Source organism: Mesocricetus auratus, unplaced genomic scaffold (assembly GCF_017639785.1).
Source record: "Mesocricetus auratus isolate SY011 unplaced genomic scaffold, BCM_Maur_2.0 Super-Scaffold_100047, whole genome shotgun sequence".
Classification (NCBI taxonomy): Eukaryota; Metazoa; Chordata; class Mammalia; order Rodentia; family Cricetidae; genus Mesocricetus; species Mesocricetus auratus.
In genome coordinates, this window is record NW_024429224.1 from 4,325,195 (window position 1) to 4,353,157 (window position 27,963).

General features: G+C 44.1%; 1 protein-coding gene and 1 non-coding gene across 3 annotated transcripts in view; one reads left to right on the forward strand and one right to left on the reverse strand.

The window, feature by feature from the left end:
* Col22a1 (collagen type XXII alpha 1 chain) overlaps positions 1-27,963 on the forward strand; it is a 258,039-nt gene that overhangs the window by 218,277 nt on the left and 11,799 nt on the right. For both annotated transcript variants that reach the window (XM_040735687.1, XM_040735686.1), the window contains exons 52-59: positions 1,725-1,778; positions 6,642-6,686; positions 7,404-7,457; positions 9,317-9,370; positions 17,192-17,245; positions 18,534-18,605; positions 20,246-20,281; positions 23,047-23,091. In XM_040735687.1, coding sequence (XP_040591621.1) covers positions 1,725-1,778; positions 6,642-6,686; positions 7,404-7,457; positions 9,317-9,370; positions 17,192-17,245; positions 18,534-18,605; positions 20,246-20,281; positions 23,047-23,091 — 414 coding nt within the window. The remainder of the gene's footprint in view (positions 1-1,724; positions 1,779-6,641; positions 6,687-7,403; positions 7,458-9,316; positions 9,371-17,191; positions 17,246-18,533; positions 18,606-20,245; positions 20,282-23,046; positions 23,092-27,963) is intronic.
* LOC121136087 lies at positions 10,800-10,934 on the reverse strand. The gene has a single exon (XR_005873216.1). It is a non-coding gene; the product is annotated as a small nucleolar RNA SNORA67 (small nucleolar RNA).

Sequence of the window (27,963 nt, forward strand, 5' to 3'; positions counted from 1 at the left end):
GGAGGAAGCTGGCGTTGGATGGATGCAGAGACTCTGATGACAGGAGGGTATCCAACAAAGTGGAGCCCCATAGAGTGAGGAGCAAATGGACCACGGGGAAGGGAGGTCATAACAGACAGGCGGGTGAGTGGGCACCTCTAGAAACAGCTGGGATTCCGGCTCCCTTGGGTCTCCTGAGAAGCTGTAAGGAGCACACTGAGAATATTTGTATTTTCCATGGCAGCAGGTGTCCTTATGCCTGACGCTGGGGTATGAGGATAGACATAGACAATGGCAGTGGTTAGTATATGTTTCTTCTCCATTTTGGCCCATGAGAAACAGACATGACAGATAAGGTGTATATCATGGCTCAATGGATGGATGAACATTTCAATGTGTAGATAAACAAACAGATAGACAGCATTTTGAATTGCCTGTTGTTTAATGTTTTAGTAAGATATGCCTGAGCATCCATTGTTGTTTAGGATAAGTTTCAGAGTTTCAGTTATCCTTTCAGTTAACCTTACAACCCTCACTGTGTCCTTGAATAGATGACCTAGCCTCCCTCTGGCCCTATGGTTTTCCAAAGGGGTATCTTCCATTGGTTCTCAGTGAGTATTCATCATAATTCCAAACACACTTTAATCATGTCTAATGCAGGGATAATCCCCATTTAATACTGGCTGCTTGTCTGCTAGCAACTGAACTAGTCGTGACAATCATCTTGGTTATGGGGCCAGACCTATAAAGGTGGACCATCTGAAAATTGAAACTGCAGAAACAGATGCTGAAGGAAATGACTCCTAACAGCACACAGCTGGACTTGGATGAGTTGGGTCAGAAAGCCACAGGAAAGCTAACTTGAAGGCCAGCCTTTTCTTCCCAGCTTTTGTTTGGAATGTCCCTCTAAATCTAAGAGGGCCCCATCCTCTCTCCCTTCTCTTGTAAGGTGAACCCAGTGGAAATCCTCAAAATTTGCTCTGTGTAAAAACGAGGTGCAGAGTGTCTAGGGAGGGCCATTCTCAGGCGACAGTGAGGATCTGGAACTGGCAGAGCTGCCCATCAAACAGTGTCCCTCCATCTCCCCCTCTGCATCCCTTCCCCTGCCTCTGAGCCGTTTGTCTGGACCTCAACAGCCTTTCTTTGTGGCTTGGTTATGTCTAGAGTGACGCCAAACTGTGGGCCATAATTTTGTGTAGCAACTGTGGCCTTGTGTTCCTTTGTGTCTGAGAACATGGGGTGTGGAAAGGGCTGTGTAAATCAGATCACAGGCCCCTGTGAGTGGTGCCACTGGTGGCCTGAGCAGAGGCTCTGCCTGGGTGACAGGAAGCTGAGGGGCTGTTCAGCTTTTTCCTTAGAAGTCTGGTAAAATAAAACTGCTCCGATCTTCAATGTGGCCATTGGGAAAATGTAATAGTTCATGGCTGCCTTGAAGAGCTTTTGTGAATCAAGTCATTGATTACTAAGACGGTTTTATAGTGTCCCATCAGGCCAGAGCACTCTGGCGGTGAAGGGGCCCTTCCAACGGAAAGGTGGGGGATAAGGCTTGAGAGCTATCATCACAGGAATACACCAGGCCTAAACATACTGTGGAGGCTAGACTAGAGGAAATACATTAGAAATACTGGGGCCAGGGCTGATAGGCTGCCTGGCCAGTGGCATGTGGGCGTGCAGGGCAGGCACCCAAACTTCTGAAGATCCTAACCATGGGGAGTCTTAGTCTCTTCTTTTCTCCCTCAATCCAGGGTAAGGCAGGAGAGCCAGGCCTTTCAGGAGCAGAGGGAGCCAGAGGTCCTCAGGTAAGTGTGGGTCCTGTGCTGTCTGTCCCCAGGAAAGTGTGCAGGCCTTCTAAGTTCCCTAACTCTTTGGAACCAGTGCTACTTTGCAGGCCACTCTAGCCTCTTACCCTAGATGACATGCCATCTCAGGCTCTTTATCCGGACTTTAATGTTCTCCACTCTGAATAATCGAAGGAAAAACCAGGGTGATTTGCTTGTTTGTGGGTTTTTGTTGTTTTAACTTGTTTTTGGAGACATGGTTTCATGTAATCCAGACTGGCCTTGAAGTGATTATGACACTGAGGATGACCTTGAATTTCTGTTTTATTGTTTGTTTTTTGTCTTTTGAAACAGGGTTTCTCTTTGACGCCTTTCCTAGAACTGACTCTGTAAACCAGGCTGGCCTGCCTCTGCTTCCCCGGTGCTGGAATTAAAGGCGTGCGCCACCACTACCACCCAGCCAATTTCTCGTTTTGCTTCTACCTGCTGCTTGCTGGGATTTCAGACTCACAGTGCCCATGCTGAGTTTTGCCCGGGGTGCCCAGGATCCTGGGCATGCTTATCCTTTGTCACTGGAAGAACATCTCCTGCCCCTTCCTTAGTGCCCTTTTCTGGTTGTGTAAATCCATTCTAACTGCACACAGTAGGGATGGTGATACTAGAGAGAGGCAAGAGCGGGCAAAGAGGAAAGGGTCTGCTTCTGAAACCACAGCGCAGTAAAGGGCAGGCAGCGTTCACTGTACTGCCAGATTTATTATTTCTTGAATGAATTACAGTCTGTTTGCTTTTCCTTTTTAAATTGAGAGTAGATTTTTAAATACAATAAGTTCTGACCATAGTTTCCCCTTCCCCAGATCCTCCCAGATCCTCTCCATCTCTCCACTCACCCAAATCTATACCTATTTTTTCTCTCTCATTTAAAAACAAACAAGCAACCAAAAAGCCCCAAACAAACAAACAAAATAGGACGGAACAGATGAGTGTGTGTGTGTGTATGTGTGTGTGTGTGAGAGAGAGAGAGAGAGCGAGAGAGAGAGAGAGAGAGTGAGAGAGAGAGAGAGAGAGGAGAAAGCATAAGGATCATAAAGATGCAGATACAGAGACATACACTTGCATACACAGAAGAAATCCCATAAAAACACAAAATCACAAACCATAGTATGTAAGTAAAAGACCTGTAACGTTAAAAAATGCCCAGAAATCATTATAAGGGAGAAAGATCCTCAAAAAAATGGTTGATTTTGCTTTGTGTTGCCCATCTACTGCTGGGTCTACCGTGAAATGTGGTGTATATCCACTGAGACTCCATTGGAGAAAACTAAGTTTTTTCTTTGTAAGAGGTTGTCATCATGGGATCACTTCTGGGTTAGAGATGGGATCTTATGTCTACTTCACACCTTAGCACTGGGACTCCATCTGGCTTAGACTCATGAAAACCATGTAGATGCTGTCATGATCCCTGTGAGTTCATATGTTTATCAGCCCTGCTGTGCTTAGAAGGCCTTGTTTCCCGGTAATCTCCATCCCCTCTGGCTCTTACAGCCTTTCTGCCGCCTCTTCTGCTAACCTGGGGGATGGTATTTGATGGGGACATTCCATTTAGAACTGAATGTTTCAAGGTCTCTCACTCTCTGTGGGTCTCTGTATTCCCATCTGCTGCAGGAGGAAGTTTCTCTGATGGTAGCTGAGCAAGACACTGATCTATGAGTATAGCAGAATATCATTTACTGGAGTCATTCTATTGCTATGTTCCTTTAGCAGAACACTAGTCACTGCTTTTCCCCTAGGTCTGTGGCCTCTGAGCACTATCAAGTGTGGGTTCAATCTCATGGAGTAGACCTTAAATACAATTCCGTAGTGGTTGGTGGCTCCCACAACTTTTGTTCCACTTTTACACAATCATATCATGCAGGCAGAGTACCATTGCAGACAGAAGAGTAAATAACTGCCTTTCTCCTCTTGTGATGTGCAGAGCCCCTTCCAGTACTATGAGCACTAGGGGTGAAGGCTCTAATTGGGTCCTAGCTCATCTTCTCCATGTTCAAGTTGTGTAGGTGTGTGGTTGTGTAGGCTTCTTCAGCAGTGGGGGCTTATCAACAGTTTGTGAAGAGAAACCCATAGCCTTAGCAATAGCCTGGGTTTTTTGGGGTGTCCGTAGGGTCTCTTTGACCAACAGTTCCATTAAATGGAACCCATTCCTGATACTGGAGATTTCATTCAGTGGCGAGAGATATCTAGTCAGAGCTTTGTCTCCGTCGTTATTTGGAGATTCCATGTAGTTTCCTTCATATGTGTATATATTTTAAGCAGCATCTGTTGTAGGAGGTTTCCAGATGACCCCTTAAATGGCCCTTAGTTTTAGCTGTCCCTCCCCAATATGCCTTCCCCTATCCCTTCCCTTTAATATTCCCATCCCGGTTCCCCAGCCCTGCCCCGTCAATTCATAACTATGTATTTATTTTAGTTTCCCTTTCTCAGGAGATCCTTCCCTCTCCCTGGTCCCTTACTTTATGCCTAACATCTATGGTTGTGTGGATTTCAGCTTTACTTAAATCTACATCTAATTATTGCCATAAGCACAGGTAATTTTCTATAATAATAAAAATTTTTAAAGATTTTTAAATGCTTTACCTCTTCATGCTACTGAATTTTGAATATATTTCCTTAATTAAATATGATGTTTAATGAAAATCCTGAAATCAAACTATCCATCAAGAAGTAACATGACTTTTGCTCCCTTCATGTTATTTTTCTTCTGAAAAATCAATAAATCATCTGGCTGCTTTTTACTAAGGAGGAAACAAAACGTGAAAATCAATGTTCATTTTCCCCAATCTCCATGGTTCTTACGCATGCAGCTGGAGGAACCCGGGCACAAGGATGAATGTTTTGGCCTATGCAGAGTAAAACCATGAATCAATGGCTGGTTGTTTTTTCCAAAACATACTTTAAGTTGATGGCCCCGTTAAATCCTTTCTTAAGGCATTTTAAATATGACAAATGATTGCTCACTGTGGCTTAAAGTTTCTTATCTTTAACTAAGTGATTCTGGTGAATAATGGCCCAGTTTTATCAGATGGCTCTTGGCTTACAGGAATAACAGAAGCACCCTGTCAGTTGGAGAGACCTATTGGCTGGGTCCTGGCTTAGGAGTTGGACCACTTGGTAGGGATGCAGTATAGACACCTACACTGGTGGAAGAGGACACGTTCCTATGGTTGACTTCTTGGTGCCAGAGCAAATCGTTGAAGAATGACATGAGTTTGGAGAGAGATATACCTGGGTCCTTTCCTTTGTTATTGATTGATTAAAGGGGGCACTTCTGAACCTGTTTCCTCTTCTATGTAGTGAAGATATAGTAGATGTCACACCTGTGCGGGGCTACGCCTGCTAAAGGAGAGGAGGGTACCTGTGGAACTCTCAGCGGAGTTCCTGGCAGCTTGGATCTTCTTCCCCTCGCTGGAGCTTTTGTCCTGAGTTTATGGAACAAGAGCAAGTTAGAGTTCCATCTTTGGAGCCAGCTGCCGTTGGGATTCAGTCATCTGAAGAAGGTTCTAGAACCTGAATAACTGCAGAGCTTTGCTTTCTTCATTCCAAACAGTGAGTCTACAGAAGTGGGCGTCACCCTCAAGCTCATGTGTGGAGGCTGAGCCCTGGCAAAGGGAAGTGCAGCCCCACAGTGGCGAGGAGAGCGGAGACTTGACTCACCCCGCCATGGTCAGCCCAGCTGCATCAGATGCAGGGGCCCAGAAAACACCTGCAGTTGGAAAGAGAGGACTAGGTGTCGCAGTATTTCTGCTATCTTACCCATAGTGATATTAGGGCTCCCAGGGAAAATACCCCTTCTGAGGTATGACATAGAATAATTGAAACTGAATCTAAATCTTAGATGAATCCATTTCTCTTCCTTGCCTCCCCTCCTTCACCTTTCCCCCCATCAACGACTACTAACAGCGTGTGTAGTTGCTAGACAGACTGTCTCCAGTTATAAGCTCAGATTTAGCTGAAGAAATTCTCATGCATTTAGACTGTGGCTCCCTGTCCACTGCCCCTACTGGGGACTAGAGGGACCCCATTGTGCTGCTCATCTGACTTTCTCATTCTCTAGAGGACAGGAGATTGTTAATTCTAGTCAGCCATGGCAGGTGGAGATGTACAAGCTGCATTTTCTCAATTGTGACCTTAATACTCTGGAGGGCCTTTGAAGACAGAGTTCTCCTTAGATGGTCTCACCTTAGGACTTTCTGCTCCCTGGTTGTGTCTTCCTTTGCTTGTGTCATCAGGAGATGACAGCTCTCTGTCCTCCTCTTGTTGAGAATGGCCATGGAGAAGTGTCCTCTACATTGGATGGGCCTGTGTGTGGATCATGGTCCCGCTTCACTCTCTGAGTGATACACAGGACTGAACTTATAAAATGGGGAACACATGTTTTGGGGCTTCAAGACCATGAAATGAGCACTCTTTTTTTTTTTTTGGTTTTTCGAGACAGAGTTTCTCTGTATTGTTTTGGAGGCTGTCCTGGAACTCGCTCTGTAGACTAGGCTGGTCTCGAACTCACAGAGATCCGCCTGCCTCGGCCTCCTGGAGTGCTGGGATTAAAGGTGTGCACCACCAACGCCTGGCTGAAATGAGCACTTTTAATGGTTGTGTCACTATGGAAACTGGGGCCCCACAGAGAAGACGTCCTCTCTTCCCTGCTTCTTCCCTCTCCTTCCTGCCTTTTCTTCTGCCCATGCCTGACACCATGAAACTGGTGGCAAGCAAGAGGCAACAGGAGAAGCCATAACTAGAAGATGGGAAGATATGGGACATCTTGGCAGATCTCTGCTTTTGTTCCCCCAGCCTATTATCTGTAGAGTCATAACTTCAGTATATTTCTTCCAGGGCTTCAAGGGACACACAGGTGATCCTGGCCCACCTGGTCCGAGGGTAAGTAAGAAGGTTTGTGGGACATCACCTTGCTGTTCTGTTTAGGAAAGAACAGTACACAGGCTAGAATGGTGTCACAGTGGGTGGCACCATCCCAACTTTTGAGCTGACTCTTGTAAATGGTTCTTCTGGGTCCACAAAGACATGCAGTCAAATTAGCCAAATCAACCTGAACGCAGGTTGCCTGTGTGATGTAAGCTGTTCACATGCCTCCTAAGCCCCATGAAGCAAGTAGGCTTTGTTTACAGAGGAGCAAACTCAGGTCATGGGTGACTTTCCCAAGTCACAGAGCACGTGCGTTAACACATAGGCCTTATCTCTTAGAACCTCTTCTTATTCTTTAACACATGTCTCTTCAAAATGCCCAAACTGAAGAAACTGTTGGGTCATTGGTTGGATTCCTTGAACGTTGCGAGTAACCAGGACAGAGCTAGAGAGAGAAACCAGTGGTAAGCCAGTAACAGGGGCTCAAACAGGTTCAGCTGACCCATTATCTTGTGTTCTTCTTGCCTTCCCTGTTGGGGAGACACTCAGGGCTCCCCCTGCTCTCCTGGAATCCTGTTCTGCTGCAGAGGCTGCCATACTCAGTAGAGGGCTCTTCTGTCTGACAGCCCTCTGGGGCTCTGCATCTCTCCTTCACCTTTAGATACTATGTGTTTGCAATGGCCTATAGCTGAATCAGCTCTGTCCCTAACAGTAACTTTTTTTTGTTCCTAGGGAGAACCTGGGACTCCTGGCCCCCCTGGAAGGGAAGGATCACCAGGAAAAGATGTAAGCTGGAATTCTTTGGTTGAGAGAACAAGAGAGATGGGCACCTAGGAACCCCACCATAGTGGCAGGTGGCAGTTCTGTGAGGAGTTGGAATGACATATAATTGGTTTTCATTGGGACTTGCGCTCCTTTCATACTTGGTGTCAGCCTGTATTTCACAGTTCATGGGGGGGTTTTCTGATTTGTCTACTGTCCAATGATGGGCCCACCAGATCTGTTTTACATGATTTGAGAGGCATTTCATGTTTTCTCCCTGAATTGTTTCTCAAATATCTTGATCTTTTTGGTGCTCATAGTAGTTATGAACCCCTCCAAGTCCCTACCATCATTTGATATCAACACTATTGCCATTACCACCACCACCATTGCCACCATTATCAACCACATCACTGTTCATGTCCCCCATCATTACGGCCATTAATGTGACTAATGCCGTAACCATTATCATCACCATCTCTAAATTCATTATCATTACCACTACCACGATCACCAAGAAGAACACCACCAGCAGTAGCAGCAGCAGCTGTCCTTGGGCTGTATTTCACTTTAAACATTTCAGATGTTGTTCACTTTTATTTGGTCTTGAAATCAGGGCGGAGAAGGTAGAGGTTTTTTTCTGGAAGGTACAAATACTGTCATAAAGAGACTCAGGGGTAAAAGAAGCCACCCTGGAGCCCATATTTGTAGCTCACCCTCCATACCCATTCCCCGTTCTGCCAGGTAGACTGAAATCTGGGGTATGTAGATTGCTCTCCTGGGAATGGGAAGCTTGTTGAAAGCGGGGAGACATAGTCCCTCGGTCCCATGTATTCTTCTTCTAGACCTTTATATCTCTCATGACCTCCATGGGAACCTACCTAGTTTATGGACTTCTCTTGTTTGTCTTGATACTTTAGCATTTTGGCTGTTTGGTGGATTTGCTGTGAAGGAACTAGAAAGTATCGCAAGGGAAAGTCAGTCTAGTTCTCTTGTTTTCTCCCAGCAATTTGTCCTGGTTAATTTTGTGTCAACTTGACATAAGCTGGAGTCATTCAAGAGGAAGGAACCTCAATTGAGAAAATGCCTCCATAAGACTGGGCTGTTGACAAGCCTGTGGGCATTTTCTTAATTAGTGACTGGTATGTGAGGGCCAAGCCCATTGTGGGTGATGTTACCCTTGGGCTGGTCCTGGCTTCTAGCAGAAAGTAGGCTGAACAAACCATGAGGAGTACACTATCAAGCAGGACTTCTTAATGGCTTCTGTGTCAGACTTTCTTCCTCAACTGCCTAGCTTGATGAACTGTGATAAGAAAGAGTAAGAGAAACCCTTTCTTCTCTGGTAATAGTAATGGTAACCTTAACTAAGACATGGTTGTAAAGCCAATCAAGTAGGTGGAGCCCTTGAGGCTATCTGAGACACTGTGTGGGGGGTGGTGCTGTTGGGTGGCAGATTTCAAACTCTGGTGACCTAGGCAGGAATGGCTGTAGGTTATTATCCAGTGAATTTTTCATTTTGATTTACCTTGACTCAAGATCTGACTACTTTAAACTACCAGGAAACAGATGAACTATGCCTAAGCCAGTAAATAAACATACTCATTTACAAATGTCAACTGAAAAGCATCTCCTCATCTGGGTGAAACAAATTTGTGCATATTTCAAGTTCTTGGCACCGAAAAGGAAATGTTTGGACACAGTGCTGGGTTCCTGGGTCTGGTGGTGAAATCTGGTCCACAGTAGACCTTTGTCATTTTTGCATGTAGCTCTGTGATTATATGACCCCTCTCTGTTCCAGGGTGACACTAGACCTGCTGGTCCAAATTAGACCTTTGTCATTTTTGCATGTAGCTCTGTGATAATATGACCCTTTCCTGTTCCAGGGTGACACTGGACCTGGAGGACCGCAGGGTCTCAGAGGACCAAGGGGTCCACCGGTGAGTTTTCTTTTCACATTAACTTGCTGTATTGTTCAGCAGAGCTGTTACCATGGTGATGTTTGGTGTTTCACATTGGTGTGGATACAGGCATTGTTTTAAAATGATGGTCTGAGTCCTAGAGGATGCTAATCAGCCACTGCCCTTTTCTCCAAGTGCTTTCCTACATGTGACCCAGAATAACCCACTGACAGTCTACCCACAAGGACTCTAAGAGCTGCCATATTTCTAGTTTGGGGCCATTACATAGTTTTATGTGCCACATATGAATTTTCTATATGTATCACAACTGGCAGCTTCTGTACAAAAACATTTACCTTTGTTTCTGGAGGCCAGGGGAGAGAAGTTAAGGTACCAGCCATGAGGAGAGCATCCCTGCATCTTCAGCTTCTTACAATGTTGGGGGACACATGAGGGTACCAACTGGCAGCATTGGAACTCATTGAATGTGGCTGGGTGGTTGGCAAAGCCATGCCTAAGTGAGCCCTGAAGAGACAAAACCCAGAAGACTTCATGTCTTGAGGACCTCATACTGTTATTGAGCATAACTCTAATTGTTGCCTTCATGGTTGATATATCCTGTATAATCTATGGGATATGTGAAAACTCTCTGGTGTTTTGTAGCCCCTCAGTGAGCAGTGTTACTGGTATTTACAATAACAGTGTTTGACTTTTTCTAAGTATTGCTCCTAGAGCAGATTAATAATTCAGCCATCACCCTTAGAAAGAATTTAGACATATAGATTGTAATATTGTTAGGTTAAGATGTTTTTGTTAATGGCTTTGAGATTGAAAAATCTTGGGGAACAATTTAAAATTTATAAAAACACAACTTTTTTCCTCAAAAAGTGACTTTTATTCAAAGAAAGAGAGAAAAATAAAATAAAACAAAACCTCTCAAATGATGTGACAGACTATGATGGTCCCCCATGGAAGGCCTCACTATCCTTGAGGAATGGGTGGGAAGTGGGCTGGGGGGCTGTGGTGGGCATGGGAGGATGGGAGGGTGAGGAAATGGGGGATTGATATGTAAAATAATGTTATTTCTAAAATAAAATAAAATAAAAAACAAGATGTCCATCCCTTGGCTCCCTTCCCTTCCGGTCCAGCTGTTCCTCATCTCCCCAAGGACTGAACCCTAGCTAGGGCCAGGTAGCAGGACAGCCCCTCAAATGAGGTCAGCGACATTGAGGGGCATCTCTTCAATGATGGTGTTATAAAATGTCTCAATGTCTCAAAGAATTCCCTTCTGTCACCATATTAATAGCCACCACTTTATGGCCAAAGTGACCACTGCAACCAATTCTGCGGATGTAGTTTTCCATGTTGGTGGGAAGGTTGTAACTGATGACTAAGGAGACCTGCTGCCTAGGTCAAGAAAGTTGATAGAGCTGTCAGAGGATACAGTCTGTCCAGATTGACTAGGCATACATGTAAACAGCCAAGGAAGGCAAAGGCCATCTCTTGTTCCCCAGAGACCTCAGGCATACCAGGTTTTCTTCCAAGTTTCTATGTTCCTAAAGGGGGAACTAGTTAGCCCCTTGGAGAAGAAATCACCTTGGACAAGACACACTTTTAATAGTTGAACAAGGGACTTGTTGAGATCAGGGAACAGGAACAATGGTAGCTTGACTATTGCTGGCTGACATACCTTTCTTGCTAGGATGGGTTGATGATCAAAGGTGATGATTAATTCCTTTTACCCGTTCCTGCCCTCATCTTCCTGAGATAGATAGATAGATAGATATAGATATAGATATATGGGTGGGTATAGACACTGTGGATTTAAAGTAGAGCTGTTTTTCATATATAAAAGTTTAGATTTGTGAGTCTTTTAAGGTTTTTTTTATACTGACTATAACAACATTGCTTGGCTTAGAGAGGCATCACTCTATCTATGCTCTGTCTTCATGGAATATTCCTCCTATATGTATGGTGTGTGTGTGTGTGTGTCCCAAATTCTGCTTACATACAGGCATTGGTCCTATTGAATTAAGGGTCCAACCTCTTATACCATAAACTGACATAACTGATGGCATCTTTGATGATACTATTAACAAATTTAAACTGCAAGGCATAGGCATTAGTATTTCAACATGTGAATTTAACCCACAGTATTCCACATGTTGTTAAATATTTGGGGTTTTATCCATTCCTGTTCATACACCTAGGTAAATCCATAGAGTATGAGCAAAGGTACAAAGTAGATAAGAGAAAAGCCTTTGAGACCCAGAAGAGGCAGCTGTGCTTGTAATTTAGCATACTAAGAACAGTTAACTTTGCTTCTAGTAAGAATGCACTCTTACTAGAAAGTGTATGGTTTCAAATATGTAAACCAGTACAGTGATCATTTTAGCCTGTAGTGTTTTTACCCAGAAGAGGCAGCTGTGCTTGTAATTTAGCATACTAAGAACAGTTAACTTTGCTTCTAGTAAGAATGCACTCTTACTAGAAAGTGTATGGTTTCAAATATGTAAACCAGTACAGTGATCATTTTAGCCTGTAGTGTTTTTATACTGTTGCTTTAGTCTGGTCACCCAATGTCATTGCTAATATCTGAGAGGTGGGCTATGGTATGACAATGGGATGGATATGATGTGACTCAGAAACATGAACCTTTCAGCCCTACTACATCGATTTCATTCATGTTGTGGTACTTGTAGATGTCTAACACAGCCCCCAAATGTTTATTTTGCTTTCTTTAAAATCTACAGTCAAACAGGGATGGGTAAAACTCATGTGGCGACTGCCTCATGGCCACTGGCATCAAAGAAATGTGGGAGTGTTCATTGCATAAAGCACAGATAGCATTCATTTTGTTTCCTCCCAATGCAAAGATAAGAAATGAAGATGCAGAAATGCTCACAGTTTGCTCAAGATCACACAGCTCATCAACAATCGATGCCAGCCTTTGAATGCAAGCAGTTTGAGTCAAGAGTCTGAAGTTTAAGACTGTACCTTAAATGTCTGGGGACTAGATTGCCCCAGAGGAAGAGGGTCTAAACAGGAGTTTAGAGACAAGAAGCTTGAGAAGGTGACTGCAGCTTTGATTTATGGGCAGCATAGAACCCAGAGGGGCTCCTTGTTGGAGGATAATGATAGATAGATAGATAGATAGATAGATAGATAGAGAGAGAGAGAGAGAGAGAGAGAGAGAGAGAGAGAGAGAGAGAGAGAGGGTCTGTGGCTTAGGGAGGACCTGGTCCCAAAATCAAAAGACCAAAGTTCACAGGAAACAGGTGCCCACCAACACTAGTGCTGGCCCCATGTGCTAATGTCTGGTGGCCCTCCTCCTTCTGCAGAGACAGAGAGAGGACTAGATCAAGAAGCAGGAGAGATACCATTTCCATAGGGATAAGCCAAAGTACATATTTTTAGAGAGACACAGATGGGTTGGTGGGTGGAGAGAGTATAGGGAGGGGCAGGCAGCCCTCACTAGAAGGTCTGAGTATGCCTGTCAATAAAAAATAATGCTCAGGGCTTCCATTTCTACTAGCTGAAATCCCAGGCAGAGCTTAGATTTTCTGTGTTTCTTGATTTCCTCATGAAATAAGGTTATCTATGCTACATGGTTTCTGGGTGCATCTGGTGAGATGAGGTGCTTGAATACCCATGGTCCCATGGACATTTTAGGCAAAAGGAAGAGACTGTGTTTCTGATTACTGACTGAGCTGCAAACACATCTTTAACAAGGGAAGTGCAGTATGGGATGGGCTCAGTATTATGCTCAGAACTCAGCTTTCCACTTCTCTCTTGGGTGTGTGGCTTAGCATTTCTGTGCCTCAGTTTCTCCACATGTAAAATGGTAATGGCATTTTCATTTGGTGTGAGAAGTGCATGTCTTATGAAATGGACTGGTTCGTAATATAAACGGTTCCTGGCTAGGGTCGCCTAAAGGCTATTGACTATCAGATTTCCAGGTGTTGACACTTTCATGGGTATACAATTCATAGTTACAAGATGTCCAACCTGCTGAGCAGCCAGCATCCGAGAATGTAGCGAGGTGGTCGGGATAGATGACACAGAGACCGGTTGGTTGCTTTAAGAAAACTTTATGCTCCCCAAGTTGGCTTAGGAGAAGTCCCCAAGAAAAAACGCTTCCCTTTTTTTTTTATTTTCCAGTTTAAATTTAGATAAGAAACGAGGTTGCTTCACAAGTCAGTTCCAGGTCCCTCTCCCATTCCCTCCCCTCCTCCCGTGCCCTCCCCCCACCCCCCCCGTTATCCCCTCATTCCCCTAGGGAGGGTGAGGCCCTCCATGGGGGTGTCCATAGTCTGTCATTTCATATAGGGCAGGGCCTAGACCCTCCCCCAAGAGTTCAGGGTGAGAGTGCACGTCACATTGTTCTATGGGAGTCCAAAGTCCGTGTGTATACTTGGGATGGGTACTGATCTGCTGCCCAAGGCTCAATAGATTCCCTAGGCCTCCTCACTGACACCCAGATTCAGGGGGTCTTGATCAGTCCCATGCTGGATTCCCAGGCTGATGCCTGGGATTCAAGAGTTAACCTTTGTCTGGTCAGCTGTTTCTGGGGGTTAAACCATCCCAGTCTTAATCCCTTTGATCATCAGTCCTCCCTCTCTGTTACTGGCTTTCTTGAGTTCAGCTCAGTACTTAACCAAGGGAGTCTGCCTCTTCTTCAATCAGCCACTAAATGAATTTTCTGTTTCCCAGACTCTCTGGCCATAGGATTGTAGGCTGGCACTCCCCAGATCTATGTCTAAAATCCATATATGAGAGAGTACATGCCATGTTTCTCTTTTTGTGACTGGGTTACCTCACTCAGGATGGTTTCTTCTATTCAATGCAATCCCCATTAAAATCCCAGCACAATTCTTCACAGACCTTGAAAGAACAATAATCAATTTTATATGGAAAAACAAAAGACCCAGGATAGCCAAAACAACCCTGTTCAACAAGGCAACGTCCGGAGGCATCACCATCCCTGACCTCAAGCTCTATTATAGAGCTATAGTCCTGAAAACAGCTTGGTATTGGCACAAAAATAGACAGGTAGACGACCAATGGAATCGAATTGAAAATCCGGGTATTAACCCACACACGTACGAACATCTGATCTTTGACAAAGAAGCTAAAAATATACAATGGAATAAAGAAAGCATCTTCAACAAATGGTTCTGGCATAATTGGAGACTGGCATGTAGAAGAATGCGGATCGATCCATGTTTATCGCCATGCACAAAACTTAAGTCCAAATGGACCTCAACATAAATCCAGCCACACTGAACCTCTTAGAAGAGAAAGTGGGTGGTACCATTGAACGAATTGGTACAGGAGACAGCTTCCTGAACATAACACCAGTAGCACAGACAATGAGATCAACAATTAATAAATGGGACCTACTGAAACTGAGAAGCTTCTGTAAGGCAAAGGACACAGTCAGCAAGACAAAAAGGCAGCCCACAGAATGGGAAAAAATATTCACTAATTCCACATCTGACAGAGGGTTGATCTCCAAAATTTACAAAGAACTCAAGAAGCAAGTCTCCAAAACACCAAAGGACCCTATTAAAAAGTGGGCTGCAGAACTAAATAGAGAGTTTTCAATAGAGGAGTCTAAAGTGGCTGAGAGGCACTTGAGAAAGTGCTCAACATCCTTAGCCATCCGGGAAATGCAAATCAAAACAACTCTCAGATATCATCTCACTCCTGTCAGAATGGCTAAAATCAAAAACACCAATGACAATTTATGCTGGAGAGGATGTGGTGAAAGGGGGACACTCCTCCATTGCTGGTGGGAGTGCCAACTGGTTCAGCCACTTTGGAAATCAGTATGGAGATTCCTCAGAAAAATGGGAATAAATCTACCACAAGACCCAGCAACTCCACTCTTAGGTGTATATCCAAAAGATGCCCATTCATACAACAAAAATGTCTGTTCCACTATGTTCATAGCAGCTTTATTTGTAATAGCCAGAACTTGGAAGCAACCTAGATGTCCCTCACCCGAAGAGTGGATAGAGAAAATGTGGTACATCTACACAATGGAGTACTATTCAGCAGAAAAAAATAAAGGCATCATGAGATTCGCAGGCAAATGGATGACACTAGAAAACGCTTCCCTTTTTAAGGACTTCTGCCATCCATCTACATACAATTCTCCAACCGAGCTCTCATACACCTCTCTCAGCTCTCCCAGACTTCTCACCCTCTTGGCTGGTGGTTTAATCTCAGGCCCCAGAATCAGGGAGAAACCGCAGGGAGCAGGAAGAAGCATCTAGCCTTGGGGGGGGATCAAAGTCATGGTGTTTCAGTGAGTGAGCCCTTATCTGAGCCCTATCAAGAGCTTTATAGCACTGAATTGTTTTCAGTAAACATTATCTCACAGCTGCCTGCTCCCAGGCTGAAGGGGAAGTGGGTCTCTGCTCAAGGTCTGGTGTCCCCACAACAAGACATCATTCAGATCTTGGACTTTCAGGATTGATACTGTGATGTTCTTGGTCTTTTCATTAAACAGAGAACCCTAGTGTATGTCACTCACTAGATGCTGGAGATATAAGAACTATAAGCCACAGACTCGTGAAAGGCCTGTGAGCTGAGCAAAGAGAGCATCCCATGGGAAGTCTGGTGGGCAGAAGGTATTGAACTTTCGGAAATTGAGCTGTGCATTTTAGGCAATAGGGATTTATTTGGGAGTGAAACAGGATAGCCAGGAGAATTCTTCAGCTTCCTACTATTTGCTCTAGAATGGATCCTTGTGTGTGTGTGTTAATTTTTACAAATGGTCTCATATAGCAGAGACTGACTTCTAACTCACTGTGTAGCTGAGACAGACTTTGAATTCCTGATGCCTCTGCCACTACCCTCAGAGTCACTGGTGTTACAGGTGGATGCCACTATGAGAAATCTTATTGAGAAGAAGTATTTGGCAAAATTATAAATATGTGCAAAATGACTGTCAAGTTATAGAAGGTTATTCAAGACAGTCAGTCCTAGAACCGAGGAATGTTTCACTCCCTAACTGCATGACAGAACAAGCCAGTGTTTACCCTAGTCCTCTGTATCTTTGTGATTTAATGTATCCGTTGGATTTGTGATAATGACATTGGGGAGGGCATTGCATTGCAATGAGGAGAGCAGGCAGAGCTGCTTCCTCAGGCATGCCTTACGATGTAAGCGACTATTCCTGAGTTGGGTTGTGTAATATGCCTGTATTGTTCATAGCCCAGCCTGTGAGCTGAAGGATGAATGGAAGAGTGAATGAAGCTGGCCCTGCTCATTTACTGTGCTGTGTAGCGGGTACCAGTCAGTGAGTTAGGCCTTTTCATGCCCACGGACTAATCTCATCCCATAATGATGTCAGGAATTAAATCTCATAGTTTCCTTTTACAAGTTGAAAAACGTCTTCTGTAAAATGAAGTGCTTTTCAGAGAGCCATACCAGTCTGAGTGAGAACAAGCCTGTATGTAAATAGAGATCTTAATTGGTCTAAGTACTAAAAGTCAGATGTAGAGGGAAATGCTGAAAGACCAGAGAGAAGAAGCAAGCCACCACCACACCTTACCTCCTTAGTGTCTCAGCAGACAAGAGAGTGAGTTCCTGTTTCTCCCTGCTTATATCCTGCTTCTGCCCAGCTACCTTACTTCCTGTCTGTCTGTACAGAACTCCAGACCTCTTTGCTTAGTTAGTGGCAAGCTCCATTCTCTGACCTTCAGACAGGCTTTAGGCTTTATCTGTACAAGCAAGATATTACCATGTCTGTATAATTAAGTTGTCCACCTGCAGTCAACTTTGCTCTAGTGCCCTGCCTGGTAATGTCCTGGCACAGGACAGGATAACCATTTCTGTTTCTTCCACCAGGGTAGCATTGGATCACCTGGATCCCCAGGAGACCCTGGCCGTCCAGGAGCCCCAGTGAGTGCTCATCCCCAAGTCCCCGATGGTGTTAGGGCAAGGGTCTCATGTCATGGGTTGTTTGTTCTCTATCCCTGAAAACACTGGAGAATGAATCCTTATTTAAATGGTGCAAATAGTCCTGAAGCCAGAGAATCAGGGTTTATAGCTCTTTGAAAGTTTACCATGCATTTGACTACATCTCTCAATCTCTGCTGTCTAAAATGTGTCAAGATTTTGCAGTAAGGTTTCACAGTGAGTGTTTAATCATTTAAATGGAGTGTGTGGCCAAGCCAAGCAACCTTGACCACATCAGATGACATGTGTGCAGCATGGGAACAGAGATGGGATCATGGTTGGAGAGCAAGAAAGCTCTGTGGTAGGTAGCGGGAAGAGTATGGCAATGGTTAGGTTCTGTGTTTGAGGTTCATGCCTGGTCAGTGGGTAGACATAATGGGCCAGATGGTTCTTTAATGGATTCTAGGCTTCAATACATTCAAGTTTGAGTATGAATTTTCTTCTTGCCCAGCCTGCTTATGTTTATATTTGCTTAGATTGAGATCTATGCAGGAGCCACTTACAAGTATAAAAGGTCATTTAAAAACTGGCTAGAACAGTGTGCCAGCCAATGCCTTCCAGATAATTGCCAGGACTGTAGAAGCCAGGGTGACCAGAAAACCACAAAATCCCAATCTGCCAAGTCACAGCAGGTAGTCACCCTGCTGGTCCAGGAACAACAACAATGAGTGTCTATCATTATGACAATTCCAGTAATCTCCACCAGGAGCTTCAGTGCAGTATCTGTCAGTGCTACTAAGACAGAGTAAATAGATAGGGGTAGGTCCTGAGGGTGGATCCACCCAGGGGAAGAGCTAGCCCCCGGGGAGCTGACCCATTTGTGGGTACTTTGTGTAAAACTAAAGCCTTAAACTGCAAAGACTGAAGCCACCCCACACTTTCAACCTTAGAAGCATCATGGGAAGCAGTGCCCACTTTATAAAGAGCCTGCACACATCTAGACCTAGGTATTGTTTCTAAAAATCCATCCCATAAGACGTCACTGCTTGAATGGAAAGGCTATCCTCTGTCTGTGGAGATTTCTCCTCATTCATCTCCCTTCCCGGCCACTCTGTGATGATATCAAGTTTCACAGACCCATATCTCTTGCGGATTCATCCTCTCTCCAATGCAGAGAAGGGGTGGGGGCGAGTGTCAGAGCGCCACAGATTGGGAGAGTGTCATCAAGTTTCTGAATTTCATGGTGTTTCACTTGACCTTGAATAATTAATTCCCTGTTCTTCCTTCACAGGGACCAAAGGGAGACAAAGGAGAAAATGGCAGCCCAGGACTTCCAGGTTTTTTGGGTCCCCGTGGGCCTCCGGTAAGCAGAGAACCTAATGGGGTCAAGATGCTTGACTCTAGATGTGACCTTGAGTTTCACTACTGTGCCTACCAACTGATGTCTTAAGGACCATTTTTTTTCATATCATGGTGAGATAGTATGGAGTCAAAGTGCCTAATAATTTAGGAGACAGTTGAAGGCTCATAATTGACATTTGCATGGGATCCATTGCTCTAATTATGAGACCTTAGGAAAATTGTATAATTTCTCATTATGTGGCTATTGCCATAATCTAATGGTGGGACAGCATCAGCCATTAAATGAGAGAGTCCACATAAAGGATTGTGGTGGTTTCCAGCCAATGGTAGTGCTCAGTAAGTATGGATGATTGTGACATTTGTTGTTTGTGGTGGATGGTGCTGGCAGCGATGGCCTGGAATCTGAAGGATGATTGTATTGACTGTAAAGATGAACAAATTTGGGTCACAGGGTTAGAATATGTAGATGATTGATTCAAGGCCACAGAGTATATTTGTGCCCATCTGGAGCTTTAGTCTGGGTTCCCTGATTGGACCTTGTAGTGTATATTGAAGCTGTTAAAGGGGTAATAAAGACTCATTCATAGCCACACTGAAGTCATTGGAGTGTTCTGTAGACTCTGGCCTACACTGATGGGTAAAGGTTGTATGTGACACCTCAAAATGAAAATACTCCCATCGTCCTGCAAAAAATGAAAATACTCCCATCGCCCTGCAAAAATGAAAATACTCCCATCGTCCTGCAAAAATGAAAATACTCCTATCACCCTGCAAAAATGAAAATATTCCCATCGTCCTGCAAAAATGAAAATACTCCCATCGTCCTGCAAAAATGGAATTACTCCATCATCCTGCATGTACCCTCCAGTTTCAGTCTGCCCTTTCATGTGACGTCAGGGCCAGCTGGATCCACCATTTCCTCATGGTGTCTTGTCTGCTGTTTTCCACTTCTGCTCCAAGGTGTATATGGCTTCTTTATTCCCGTGCTTTTGCTCAATTGTTCCCTTTTCTGGTCCTTGTTTACGATTTGGCTGCCACTGAGCAGTCAGTTACGCACCTTTGCAGAAATTCTTCCTTTACCATAAAAACCGATCAGTTATCCAGCTTTATTACATGCTAGTCACTGAACTTTACATATCTCAAAGAAAATAAGTATCATGGTAACCTGTGACATAGATGAAGTGACTCTTCTTAATTTATATATGAATAAACTGAGCCACGGTGAACTTAAGGGATTAGCAGGGAGGTCATGGAAGGTCAGAAAGCCAGTCAATAAAGGACTCAATTTGAAGTCGGAGTCCGCCATCTTATTTAACACATTGTACCCTACTGATAAGAGTGGCCACTTTCCCACTAGATGACTGGTAAGACTGTCTTCTTAAAGGCATGTTTAGTAGAGACACATTGACCCTGTTGACAAAGAGGCCTTAAGCAGAGGGTTTGTTCACATGCTCTGGGCAATTCTCTACCTTCTCCTGCAGAAACTGACCAGAAGGCTGCATGTGGGATGGCCGCGTGAGGTAGACTATGAGGACCACTGATTGTTCTCTTTGCTGGAACATGATGTGTCTGTCCTGAAGACTGGTGTGCACTGGGCTGTTGCTGCTGAGTGCCTACTGACCTCATGTTCTTTTTTTACAGGGAGAAGCAGGAGAGATAGGAGCTCCAGGCAAGGAGGCAAGTATTATCCAACCTCGCCCTTTCTACTTGGTAGCCCTTTCCTGCAAGAACCACAGATAGGTGATAAGGCTTAGAAGTAAGCCCTTAGCTTATCAAAACCCCACCAGCTTCAGTGTGAATTTTGGACTGAGGACTTACATTTTGACTTCACAAAATCTCACAAGTTCAGGGGTACCAGGTAGATGAATAGATCTCCTTAGCCACCCTCCTTGATTACCATTGTCAAGAAATCCTTCCATCTGTGTCTTTGTGGATGCTTTCAATCCTGTCCATCACTTCTGAATGGATCCTGTCCAGTTCTGAGTCTTTTCTTACAAGCACCACCGCTGTAGTCTCCCTAATGGCTTCTGTTGTCCAACCATGACCTTCTACAACAGCTGGAGTTCTGTGGGACATGAACATTTCATGCCACCCTACATCTCAAGTGGCAGTTGTGTTCTCCCTTGCAGTCAAATGGCCCTGAGATGCCCTGGTCCTTCCCTCATTTTCCTTCCTCCTGTCAGTTCCATCCACTCTGGTCTATTCCTGAAACACGAGATTAGTTTTCAGGGCCCTTTCGTTTTTCAGAATACCTTTATCCACTGTCCCTTTTCCTTCTTCGGTGGACTTCTGTGGATCACCAGGGAAGCACCATTGACCTGCTTTGCCAGCCATCTGCTCTGTTCTGTTCTAGCACATGGGCCTAGCTCAGAACAGACATGGTGAATGAGCAGATGAACAGAAGTGGAGGAAAGACTTTCAAGGAAATTGCTCATATGTATATGTCTTGCCTTGAAAGAGAACACTCTTGTTGCTGTGTGCCTTTGGGCCACTCTTTTAAGTGACTGTCTTCCTTGAAGCTGGGTCTAACATTCTAAGCCTGAGTGCTTTTGGCCCAGACATAGCTTGTCATTCACTAGACCAGTCCTTGCATTTGCTTACTGGGTTGAGTTGGAGGTAATAATACTGTAACTGCCATTTCTCAGGGTAACTGCATCAACTCTGAGTTTTCAGTTGGGGCGCTGCACACATGAGGTCTCTCTACCTTTTCATTGCCCTCCAGGATAAAATTCAGGCTAACAAGAACCGGCAAATTTTCCCTAACCTGACCCACATTTTCTTTCAAATGTGACCTCCTCCTTTTTGGTGGGCTATACACAGAGGTCCTTACTTTGTCTGTCTCTGATGCCTACTCCTCACTCTACTCTTTTCCCTCATGTAATCCCCTCAAGTGCTACCTGAACTTATGCCTCCAGTGTCACGTTGCTGTTTTTCTCCCAGAATTACTCTGGGACTCTCCTGTGATTCTATTACAGAAAGAAAAGCTGTCTGCTGTATATTAGAATTGGTATTCCCATATCTACCTCTGAGCCAGGCTATGAGCACCCTGAGTAAAAGAACCATGTCCCCATGCCATTCTTCTTTGGCCACAGAACTTATAGTACTACCCAGGAAGTAGGGCAGTAGGCACTTCTCAAGGTAGGTGACTGAGCTGGCCAGGCTTAGAGGAACTGAAATGTTTTCATTCCTTTTTAAAACAGAGATTTTTTAATTAAGTGTATGTGTATCTTTGGGTAGATATGTGCATGTGAGTACAGGTGCCTTTGGAGGCCAGAAGAAGATGTCAGATCCTCAGAGCTTGAGTGACAATTTACTGTGAGCCCTCTGAAAGGGTGCTTGGAACTGAGCTCAATTTTTTTCAAAAAAGCTGTAGATGCCCTTAACTCCTAAGCCGTTTCTCTAGACAATGTATGCATTCTGAATGTATACTGTGTCTACAAACTATGATAGGCTAGGCTGTACTGATTGCTGCAATAATAAACCTTTGGGTTTGCATATTTTGAATACCTGCAAGTGCAAGGCAGGCTTTGGGATAGGAATGCAATGATCCTATTTAATAAATAAGCATAGTCCCTGCTCGCCAAATTTTCACTGACAAAGGATGAGCAAACAAGCATGTCTATGTTTCCACATCTGGAAGAAGACAGTTGGTGACAGCTAAAAGGAAGGTGACTTCTGTCTGATGGTATATGTCCATCAGAGAAAATCAATAGTCAAAGCTTTGCAGAGGGGATATCAAGAGTCTGGAAGGGAGGAAAATGTAGAAAGGATGGGAAGGAGGAGAGGAGGAAGGGAGGGAATGATATTACAGTAGCACAGGCCGGAAGGAAAGCAGTATGTCATCAGTCGGAGGTGTGGAGGTATGTCTTATGCTTCATGTGACTGTCTATGCATATCTCCAAGGGCTGTGGGGACATAGTAATAGGCTGATTTTTAGAAGAGAGAGATTTCTCGGTAGGAAGTCTGAAGCCAGGCCAGGTCATCTGGGGTGAAGGGTCCAGAGGAAGATGGTAGGCAGAGGCTGCAAGACTGCAAAAAAGCAGGCTCTCAGCATTGAGAACCCAAGATTACTGTATTTGGCTGTAGAGGAGCGAACCAGAACATAAGAGGTAATGTTAGCTCACGCAAAGGCCAGTTTGCGGAAGTCCCCAGAAGTGTTCCAAGAGGAGTTGTGTTTTTCTCTAGAGAAGTAGAAGAAGACACCAAAGAAGCCACACCGTTGGCTCATAGTGTCCTGGGTCAAGAATGTATGGGGGCAGAAGTAATGGAACAAAGAGGAAGTAACTTGATTGCATATCTAGACTGACATGGTTGGAGCAGGGAGCTTTTTTCTCTATTATCCCTTTTCCCCAACAAGTGCTGGGTAGAAGAATTGAGAAAGGCCAAGATAGAGGCACAGATGGTCATGGTGAAGTGACTACTGTCCTGTTATCTCATTGCAGGGTGCTCCTGGAAAGCCTGGAGAGCCCGGGTCCAAAGGAGAGAGGGTAAGTGAGGTTGTGTAGCCATCTGAGCATTCTCAAGGTGACTTTCCTATGGTCCCAAGACCAGAATTTATTCAGGAAAGTTAAACAGTTCACCTGGCCTGTGGTCTCCTGCAGTGACTTTCTGCAAGAAATCTGAAGCCTGTGAAGCAGTAGGGTTCTTTTCTCCCAATACTGTCACAGTCAGTTTTCTTTCTTGTTTCTTTTTGGTTGTTATTTTGAGGAATAAAATCATGACCATAATTATCAATGCAAGGCAAGTGTTAGGAGACTCTGACAGATTCCATGCTCACCATGTGTGAAGGCGCATGCAGGATGTGCTTGGCTCCCTAAGTGCCAATTTGCTGGGAGCCAGATTTGTCGCTGGAGGTGACAAGGGAACAGATTTTCCCATAATGAGTTGCCTTGGCGCCACACTCTGAAAGTCTTTCTTTACATTTCATTTCTCCAAAAATCAACAGGGAAGAGTCATTTTTCTTGCAGCAGTATTGAAGGGGGCAGGGAGCGTTCTCACACTCACACTCCTCAAGGACTCTTGCCCCATTCAGGACCCTGCATGGCTGATTTGCCCACAGTGCTGTCATGATGTTGTACTATACGGATGGTATCCCATCCCCCACCCCCACCCATACTTGTTTTCCATGGTCCTGCAAAGAATTTATCTCAGCTTTCTTCACAAGTTGGATGGGTAGTGAGCTGGCAGGATTTTCCTGCAGCTTGGGAAGAGAGAAATGGAAGTGATCTCTGGCATTCTTCCCTTCCTCTCATGTCTCTCCTTCTGATGACTTTGTTCCCTCTGTCCTGTGACTGCTTGATCTTGAATATAGGAACCTTGTACTTACTTGCCACTGAGGTGATTTTTCTCCTGAGAGTGTCACAGTGGGGTCTTGAGAGTGATTGCCAAGGAGTTTGGGCATGAGTTCTGGCTCAGAGCCAGTGTGTTCAGCCCACAGACAAGAAGCTGTTCTTCATACATAACCAATAGCTGGGGAGCTTGTCTGTCCTCTGTTAAGTGGTTCCATGGAACCCTGCCACAAAGCCCTTAGATTCCTCATTCCTTCATCCTGGGAATGTTTAAGATAGGGGATCATATCTTTTAATTGCAAAGTGACAGTGATCGGAGGGCTGTTGAATAGAAAAAGGCTGTGCCACATGTGTGGTTGTGCCTGGCATCCAGGTAACACAGGAGCAGGGTGTTCTAGATCTCTGAATCCAAAATCATCCAACAGATTCCAAGACCCCTGAAGGCAGGGGTTGAAAAATATTTACCAGACCCAAGATAAATGATAAATAGGTGTTTATTAGGGAAGAACTTACACAACTAAGAATAAATAACTGCCATGACCTTCCTGCTCCAGAAGATGCAGTCTCTGTCCTTCTGATGCTCTCCCAAACCCCAGGGAGCACCAACCAGCCCCTCCTCAACTTTAATGGGTCACATCTGCACCTGAAACTATGCCCAATGGGTTTGGCCACTTCTACAAGTTCACTGGCAAGACAAGATGCCACTAAAATTTCCCTTTTCTCTAAAAAGAAGGTTTTAAGCTTGATACAAGATCTACATACAGTGATAACAAATATCAAGTATATCCCAGGAGAAGGAAGGTAAAAACATACAAAAATTAAGACCTACAACCAGAAGGAGCAACGTTGAGCAATACACACATTCTACATGTCCAGTTCCAGGACAATGACATATAACAGAGATTATTCCAATAGCTGTCCTAATCTGAAAAGTTTAAGTCTTATACCTAGTATTTTCTATCTAAGATAAGTGAGGATATTAGCTGTGTCAGTCTAGTCTTCAACCTCATCAACTGGAGTGTCATCGGTGCTCATCATACTCTAGGGAATAGCTTGGTGCTGTCAGGAACAATTGTGTCAATTTGAAGATCAAATATGTTGGGTACATCTCTGAGCACATATAGAATCTGAGTAACATCATTAGGTATATGAAGCATGGGCAACTATAATCTGTAATACTCAGTAACACAATTGCTCAGTGACTGAAGCTTCCCGAATATAATGTAAACAACCTTAAAACCAATGTGTAGCATAAGGAAAATGACCTCAAATTTGTAACTATATACATATATGTATAAATCTCTAAAACAGAGGTAGATCTCAAATATCTTGACAAGAGGTAGAAAGGTACAGTGCAACATGACAAAAATATCCTAAATTGTATCAAGACACAAAATATCTTAAGCATATGAAGAAGCATGCATATATAGAATATGATAAAGAGAGTTTTAAATTTGTGTGCAAAACAGCATAAACAGCAAGAAGAGCCTACACAGTATTACAGATATACAAATTATTCAAGATAGGAATGCAAACTTAATTTTACATAAGTTTGAACATATAAGAGTTTTGACAATAATAGTCCTTAGGTTTTTGTTTTCTTCTGTCTCATACCAGTTGACTCTTTTGATATGAGACAGAAACTGAATTTTTCTTTTGACAAGATGCTTGGATTTAGAGAAGGAGGACCACAGTCCAACTCCAAAGCCAGCTTTGATTTTTACATGATTGGGACGATGACTGTACTGGGACGTAAGGACATGTAGGTGTTTAGATAGAGAGATTTTACCCTGTATAGATAGATATTGGGACCATAAATCAGATTCTTTGTTTGATGATTCTTTCTGGATAGTTAACCTTTCTTCCTTGGCATCTACATGTCCTATATTTTTTGGCTTCTTGAAGATCGATATTTTCTGTTTTCCTGTAAAGACAAGAACAGAACACTTTCTTGGCCTTTGTGAGGTTTCCTTACAACTTGAGGGATTTACGTTGGTGGATGACCTACTATTTTTCCTCATCAAGAGGTTTCTACTGTTCAAATCAGATCCTGATCAACTTTGATGGTATCCACAACTTTTCTTCTCCTGGAGAAACAAAAGCAAAACCCCTTCCCCAACGTAGCACATATACTGGTTTTCATCTGAGGTCAATCCATTCTTGAAGAACGCCAGCTGATTTAGCTCAGAAGTTTTTTCTATTGTCCAATGTCTTTCTGTAGTTGTTTTTCCTGTCTCATTAGCATTAAGAAAGTTCAGTGTTAGTATAGCATTATGTAATCTGTGTTTGGGGGCCTTTGTTCCTCCTGCCTGTTTAGAGAGCATTTCCTTTATAGTGTAATTAGATGTCTCAACAACCGCTTGTCCTGTAGGGTAGTGTGGTATACCAGTTATGTACTTTATGTTATAGTATTTTGTAAAAACTGTTTCAGTTTACTGGAGACATATGCTGGAAGATTGTCAGTTTTGTGCAGGTATGATCATGAATAGCCATTATCTCTAATAGTTGTGTAATAACAGAATCAGCCTTTTCAGAGCTCAGAGCAGTGGCCATTGGAAACCTGAAAATATGTCTATTGTATGGTGCACATATTTTAATTTTTCCAATTCTGCAAAGTGAAATGCATTCATTTGCCAAATTTCATCAGACCTGGAAAACTGGAGCAACTCCCCTGGGTTTGCATAAATTATAATATAGAAAAACATTGATAATTTTATTATTGTTGAGAAATGGAAAGCCATGCACAGGCCTGCTTAAAGAGTAGAAATGACAAGAGCAAATGCAGTGGAGCTCAGTGTCCCTCCCTCCTCACTTCAGAGCTCCCCTTCCTGCCTTTCACTCTGGAATCAGTGTGTACAAATGAGGGTGTTCCAAACACGGGCTTCACTTTTATCTCCTGACCCTCAACACATCCATACCATGTTTCTGTCATTCCTTGTCTTAGCACACACAGTAAAGGCATTTCAGAACCATGAGCATGCTCCTACCATGTCTTTTTAAAAATTTTTTTAATTAAATTAGAAACAAACTTGCTTCACATATCAATCCCAGCTCCCTCTCCCTCCCCTCCTCCTCTGCCCCTAAATCTCCCAACCCCCTACCCAGTCCCCATTCAACTCTCCAGGGAGGGTGATGCCCTTCATGGGGGATCTCCAAAGTCTGTCATATCATCAGGGGCAGGGCCTAGGCCCTCCCCCATGTGTCCAGGCTGAGAGAGCATCCCTCCATGTGGAATGGGCTCCCAAAGTTCATTCGTATGCCAAGGATAAATATGATCTAGTACCTGAGGCCCCAAAGATTGCTGAGGCTCACATTCAGGGGATCTGGATCAGTCCCTCGCTGGCCTCTCAGCCATCAGTCTGGGTCCACGAGCTCCCCCTTGTTCAGGTCAGCTGTCTCTGTGGATTTCACCTGCCTAGCCATGGCCCCTTTGCACATGATTCCTCCCTCTTTGTAACTGGTTTCCAGGAGTTCAGTTCAGTGTTTACCTGTGGGTGTCTGCCTCTGCTTCCATCAGCCACTGGAGGAAGGCTCTAGGATTCATACAAGGTAGTTATCAATCTCATTATCAGGGAAGGGCATTTAAGGTAGCCTCTCCACTATTGCTTAGATTGCCAGTTGGTGTCATCCTTGTAGATCTCTGGAAATCTCACTACTGCCAGATCTCTCCTCAAACCTATAATGACTCCCATATTATGTGGTATCTCTCATCCTGTTCTCCTTTATTCTTCCCCCGACTCAACCTTCCTGCCAAGTTCTTGTCTCCCTTTCTCTTCTCCACCTCAATTTTCCCCAGTTTCCTGTCCCCTTCCCCCATGCTCCCAGTCCACTCATGAGATCCTGTTCCATTCCCCTTCTCTGGGGTACCATGCATATCTCTCTTATGGTCCTCCTTGTTACTCAGACCCTCTGGCAGGGGGATCCATGTCTAAAATCCATATATGAGTGAGTACATACCATGTTTGTCTTTTTGTGACTGGGTTATCTCACTCAGGGTTTCTTCTAGTGCCATCCATTTACCTGCAAATTTCAAGATTCCATTGTTTTTTTCCTCTGAATAGTATTCCATTG